Here is a 6,139-nt window from a genome sequence, read left to right as displayed (position 1 = left end):
GTTTTTTAGGGAGAGTGGAAGAGAGAAAGACAGAGAAACATCAATGTGAGAGTAACACATTGAATGGTTAACACATTGAATGGTTGCTACTGCACACACCTGAGCAGGGCCCAGGCTGGGGAGGAGCCTGCAACCAAGGTACGTGTCTTTGACTGGAATCGAACCTGGGACCCCGTGGTCCACAGGCGGATGCTCTATCCACTGCGCCAAACTGCAAGGGCAGTTAAAGTTTTAATTTCAGACCATCCTTTGGTTACTTTAGGTCTTGGAGTGTGTGTTCAGACCATCCTTTGTGGTTACTTTAGGTCTTAGAGTATGTAAGACCGCCATTCAGGCCTTCCCTGAGCTTGTCAGGTTAGCATGTGGCCCCTTTTTGTCTACAACACCTAGTATGAAAGTTAGCACACAGTAGGGAACAAGTGGCAAGAAGACATCAAGCTTTCACAATGTGATGTATTTACTTCACTGTCTGCTGATCAGTCGAATGCACATAGATGTAGCTGAGCCACTTTAAGCCATGCAATTGCCAGCACATAAACACATGCTAGCTCATCCCTCCGGCTGAGTCCTCAGGGGTATTTAAGTCCCAGTGTGGCCTCTGGTTGTTCCACCTGCTCTGGCCAGTTCCCCCTGACCCTTCCCTGCTGCTCTCCTCCTTCCTTATCCCTCCTCCCTCCCTCCCTCCCGTTCTCCTTCCTTCCCTCTTTCCCTGATGCTCTCCTTTCCCTCCCAAATCTGTGCTGTTTGGTAGATTCAAACAGACCTGGCTTAGCGGCTTTGTGACCCTGAAAAGAGGCTCAACCTCTCCGAGCTTCCATCTCCCACTTGCAAAGCAGGGCTCCCTAATAGTTGTAGCTGGTAACCACGGGCTGGCCATGCAGCCAGCTCCCCATGCAGCCAGCTCCCCATGCCAGGCTCTGGGTGACACTTGGCATGCATTAGACCTCATTATTCCTCACCGCAGCTCTCGAGGTAGGTACGGCCATTACCCCATTGGACAGATGGGGAAAGTGAGGCTGAAAGAGGCGAGGTAAGTTACCCAAGCACAATCTGAGCAGAATTGGGATGCGATCTGGGTCTGTCTTTCTCCACCAATTTCAGGCTCGTGAAAATCCACAGGACTGCTAGCTGGCTTCCCTCCTCCCCTCCTTCTGAGATGGTGGCAAAGAAGGGAAGGGACAGTCAAGACAGATGGCAGGTTCACAGAAGCCTAAACACGTGGGCACTACTGGAGGTGCTTGGCATTCCTCCTTGTTTCATGCAGGCTGCATTTCACCACTCAGGACTCCGGGACTCCGTGACAGTAGAGACCCATGAAGGCAAAGACCAGGGCATCTGCTTCTCTGGGCGGGAAGCACAGGTGCTTGGCAGACGGCTGGGCGCAGTGCAACTGTGAAGGCTCAGGGGCCTGGGGGAAGGGGACAGTGGCGACGAGTAGGGACAGGACAAGTCCACAAGCAAACGAACCAAGGTGCCGTGGGCTAGAGAGAGATACGCGGAGCCCTGTGGGAGCAGAGGAGGGAGCGGGGAGGGTGGCTTCCTCAGAGGGTCATCTGCTGACACCATCATGTACCATGTCCTGCGTTAGGCTCTTTGACTTCATCTTATTTAATTCTCACAAGAGAGGAAACCAAGCTCAAAGTCAACGCCCTTGAAAAGCCGCTGAGCTGGGATTCAAATCCAGATCTGTCTGGTTCTGACACCCATGCCCTGTGCCCCTTACAGGCCGCCATCTGAGGGGACGCCCACTCAGGTCTCAAAGAAAGACGTCCAGAATAAATGAATCACTTTCAGAGAAAAGTGAAAAAACACATTCTCCCAAAATCTCACATCATAACCGCCCGGAAAAGCAAACATGAAGGTCACCGGGGACACAAGCAGCCTGAGAAGAGCCATTGGAGCAAATCAGCTGCTCCCACACCTGGTGTCCTGCTCTCCCCACCAGCAGGACAATGAGAGTCCAGAACTGCTGCTGCTGGTTCCTTCCAGGGAGGCCTCTCACCTTCAGGGTCTTCAGGGCGGCTTCACTCTTTGAGTCTCAGCTTTGCTTTTTATACTGCAAGACAGAGAGGTCATTAGAAGTGGGTGAGGAAAGCCAATGCGAGAGGGAGGACCAGGGAAAGGCTGAGAATGGTGGTCATCTAGGCCTCAGCTGCCCCCACAGGGACTTCTTGAAAGTGGTGGAACCCAGGCTGCTGAATCTAGTTGGTGCCTGGATCCCCCCTTTCTTCTTTAGTGGAAAAGGTAGCTGATGGGGTTGGAAGGAAAGATAAGAAAGACACTGGGGAACTAGAATTAAACACAGTGGCATGTCCATCAGGCTGCTGAATCTAGTTGGTGCCTGGATCCCCCCTTTCCTCTTTAGTGGAAAAGGGGGTTGGGAGAAAGGATAAGAAAGACACTGGGGAACTAGAATTAAACACGGTGGCATGTCCATCGTTCCCTTTAAGATGAGCCTTGTTTGGAGGGAGGAAAAACCTCAGGCAGAGGCAGAACCTCAAAAGCCATCTAGTCCAATCACTGAGTTTAAAAAAATGAATCCTGGGCCCAATAACTGGAGTTTCTGACTGAGAAGGACAGAGGAGTGGGGCATGCTTTCGCTCTCTAGGTTTTCTAACCAAAGTGTAAGGACCAGCAAGCCAGCCTATGTTACTGACTCTCTTTCTCCACCAAAACAGGCACTTGAACGTTTCCTCACTAACCTGCCTCAGTGGGAAAACCTGCAGAGACAGAGCTCACTACCCACCCCAAGACAGCTCTTTCTTCACAACACTGTTGTCAGCTTTGTCATATTGTTTCCGGTAAGACTGCTCTCTTCCTTCTTCCTGCTGCACCATCTCACTCTCCCATTGATGTTTCCTTTCTCTGTCTCTCCCCCTCCCCCCACCTTCACCCCTCTCTAAAAATCAAGGGGAAAAATATCCTCGGGTGAGAATTAACAAAAAAATAAATTTGTCTTTAGGGATTGAGGGTGTCCCCCTGCCCCCTCAAACACAACAAACACACAAATACAATCAGAAGGGCATCTGCCATCACCTTTTGGCTCCTGGAGGTGGGGAGCAGTGAGACTCTTCTCAATGTGGAGCAGAAGCGACCCCTGCTGGTCATCGAGATTACAGCTCACAGGTATAGGTAGGAGCCAAGCACTTACTTTGTTCATGATCCAGTCAGCATCTTCAATGGCTCTTTTAATAATCTGCTGGATTCTCTCAGGATTGTCTTCATCTGAATGAACCCGGAAACTCTGAAAGTTTAAGCATAAAAAAAAGATGGTGGCAAAATTCACAGGACCGGCAGCTTCAGAGCACCAGTCACAGGCCAGGCACACTGTGGGCACTTTATACTCAGCATCTCTCTTACCCTCCCTCCGTAAGAGTTATGATTCCACATAGAGATGAGGAGAACTGCTGCTAAGCCAGTGGTTCTCAACCTTCTGGCCCTTTAAATACAGTTCCTCATGTTGTGACCCAACCATCAAATTATTTTCGTTGCTACTTCATAACTGTAATGTTGCTACTGTTATGAATCGTCATGTAAATATCTGATATGCAGGATGGTCTTAGGCGACCCCTGTGAAAGGGTCCTTTGACCACCAAAGGGGTCACGACCCACAGGTTGAGAACCGCTGTGCTAAGCAATGGTGTCAGCATTTGAATTCTGGTCCATTCAACTGCATAGCACATACTCTTGCCAGCAGGGCAGTTATGAAATGGAAGACTGGTCCCTAAGTTACCACCCAAATCAAGCTGGACCCAAAGGTTATCAGGTGGGGGCAAGGGTGATGGAGGGCCTAGGGGAAATTTCCATCACTGTTTCTTTGCTCCTCCCAGGAAGCTGCTTTCACTAGGGGGAGATGTCTGCATGGCTTCACCACCGGGAAGAATAGGGCTTCTCCGGCCCATGCTGGAAAGCCACGCAGAGAAGGCAGGGGCCGTGGGAGGGTGGTGTGGGAAATCCAGCCAAGCCCCGTGCAGACCCCAGGCTGCTGTTTGCTTCTGGCCAGATGTTCACCCTCGAGGAGCAACGTGAGATTCCGGTTCATTCAGGACAATCGGGCACTGGTGCCTCCTCTGCCCTGTTGCTCTCGACCCCACACACCCTCCTTGACTTTAGGAGCATCTCAAGTGCTCACCTCTGGGAAGTCCTCCCTGACTCCCTCACACAACTCACTGTTCCCTTCTCCATGTTTCCACAGCCCTCTGTTGCTTCCTCTATCGTTTCCAGTTTCCACATTATATTTGTATTAATTTTAGTTTTTAACTTTTTATTTGGAAATCATTTCTAACCTGTAGATAAACTGCAAGAATAATACAAAAGAGTTGCCTTCAGAATCACCAGGTGTTAACATTTTGCCACAGTGGCTTCACTATTCTCTCTTCATGTGTTTGCATTAAACTCTTGGGAGCACTTAAAAGTTGCAGACAAGCCCTTCACCCCCAAACACTTGGGTGTGTATTTCCTAACAACAAGGGCATTCTCTTAATAACAGTACTCAAATTCAGAACATTTCACATGGATACAGTACTAGTGTATCTATCCAATTCACAGCCCAAATGCCAACTTCATGAATTTCCCCCAACAATGTCCTTTATAGGAATTGTTTCTCTGGTCCAGGATCCCATCTGGAATCATGCGTTACATTTCGCAGTCACACCTGTAAACCAGAGCAGCTCTGGTGCCTTCCTCTGTGTTTCCCGACATCGATGTGTTTGACAAGAACAGGCCAGTGATGTGGTGGACGGTCCCTCGGTTTGGGCTTACCTGATGTTTGCTCATGGTTAAAGTCAGGTGTGCTTTGTCGACAGAGACCTCTGTCACAATGAGGATGTGCCTATTTTAATTATCCATTTGGCTGCCTATTTCAAGGCTTGGCACAGAGCTGGGGGGCTGGATGGCACATCCATCCTCTGTTTTCTCAACAAAAACCAGAGAGAAGAGCTGGGCTGCCCAGCACTGATACCCAGTGGCTCTTACTAAGCTGCCACCCCCACCGCCTGAAAGACCATCCCTGCCCCTGACCCCTGACCCTCTGATAGGCCCTCTATCAGAGGAATCTCCCCCACGCCCAGGCCCAGCATCCCCTGCTCCCACCTGCCTGACAGCGTGCCTGTAATGCTCCTGGATGCCCTTGGTGGGCAGCTGTCGGCAACAGCGCAGCAGGTATCGGTAGAGCTGCAGAGGCGTCTGGACCAGCTCTGCCCCCGGTAGCGGGGCCATCTGCAAGGCTATCTGTCCCTGGAAAACACAGAGCATCACATCTAAGGCATCAAGCCAATGCCCAGTCCTGGCCCCCGGGTTCCAGCGCTCTGTGAAAGAGGCTTGATAACAGCACAGAGGCCAGGTCGCGGTTATACCACACCCCTCGGAACCCAGACCCTGAGCTCTGGCTGTGCATTCAGTCTTGCAGGCGTCTCAGCCCAGAGCAGGCGACAAGGAACACAAGTGAGATGTTCAGCCTCATCTTCTTTCTGAGCACCAACTCCAGGTGGCGGGCAAGGAGGAGTCACTGACAGGCGGCAGAGGGGAGACAAGCAGGAAAATCACGTGTCACAATTGCTAAGGAATCATCTAACCTCAAGCAACAGTGGGCAGGATGAAAGGTTCGAGCCTCGCTACTCAAAGGGTAGCCGGAAGCATCGACATCACCTGAGAGCTTGTTAGAAATGCAGATCCTCAGGCCCCACCCCAGACCTACAGACAGAACCTGCGTTGTAACAAGATGTCCAGGAGAGTCACATGCAGTTAAAGTTTGAGAAACACGATTCCAGAGGACTCTACGTAAAGAAGCAGCTACATAAAAAGTTGTCATGATACACGTGATTTCACTTTCCTGTATGTTAGAAATAGGAATAATAATGAGCTCTTGCCCTGGCAGGGTGGCTCACTTGGTTCAAGTGTTGCCCCATACACCAGAGAGTGGCAGGTTCAATTCCCAGTCAGGGCACATAACTGGGTTCGATCCCCAGTCAAGGCACATACAGGAAGCAACCGATCAATGTTTCTCTGTTTCTTTTCTCTCTCTCTCTCTCTCTCTCTCTCTCTCTCTCTCTCTCTCTCATCAATAAACATATCCTCAGGTGAGGATTAATAAATAAAATAATAATGAGCTCTTATTCTGTCCTATTCGCTTTACATGTGA

At 50.3% G+C, this 6,139-nt stretch overlaps 1 protein-coding gene across 1 annotated transcript; it reads right to left on the bottom strand.

Moving 5' to 3' along the window:
* Window positions 1-439: 439 nt before the first annotated feature.
* On the bottom strand, window positions 440-5,780 carry LYRM9 (LYR motif containing 9). The gene is made up of 4 exons (XM_005876913.2): window positions 5,376-5,780; window positions 5,092-5,235; window positions 3,152-3,244; window positions 440-2,056 (listed from the first exon to the last, which is right to left on the bottom strand). The coding sequence occupies exons 2-4, from the start codon at window positions 5,215-5,217 to the stop codon at window positions 2,039-2,041; spliced, it is 237 nt and encodes a 78-aa protein (XP_005876975.1). The 5' UTR covers window positions 5,218-5,235; window positions 5,376-5,780; the 3' UTR covers window positions 440-2,038.
* Window positions 5,781-6,139: the final 359 nt, after the last annotated feature.

Source organism: Myotis brandtii, unplaced genomic scaffold, assembly GCF_000412655.1.
Source record: "Myotis brandtii unplaced genomic scaffold, ASM41265v1 scaffold50, whole genome shotgun sequence".
NCBI classification, from domain to species: Eukaryota; Metazoa; Chordata; class Mammalia; order Chiroptera; family Vespertilionidae; genus Myotis; species Myotis brandtii.
The sequence above is the reverse complement of the archived record's forward strand: the minus strand, read 5'-3'. Positions and strand labels throughout refer to the sequence as shown.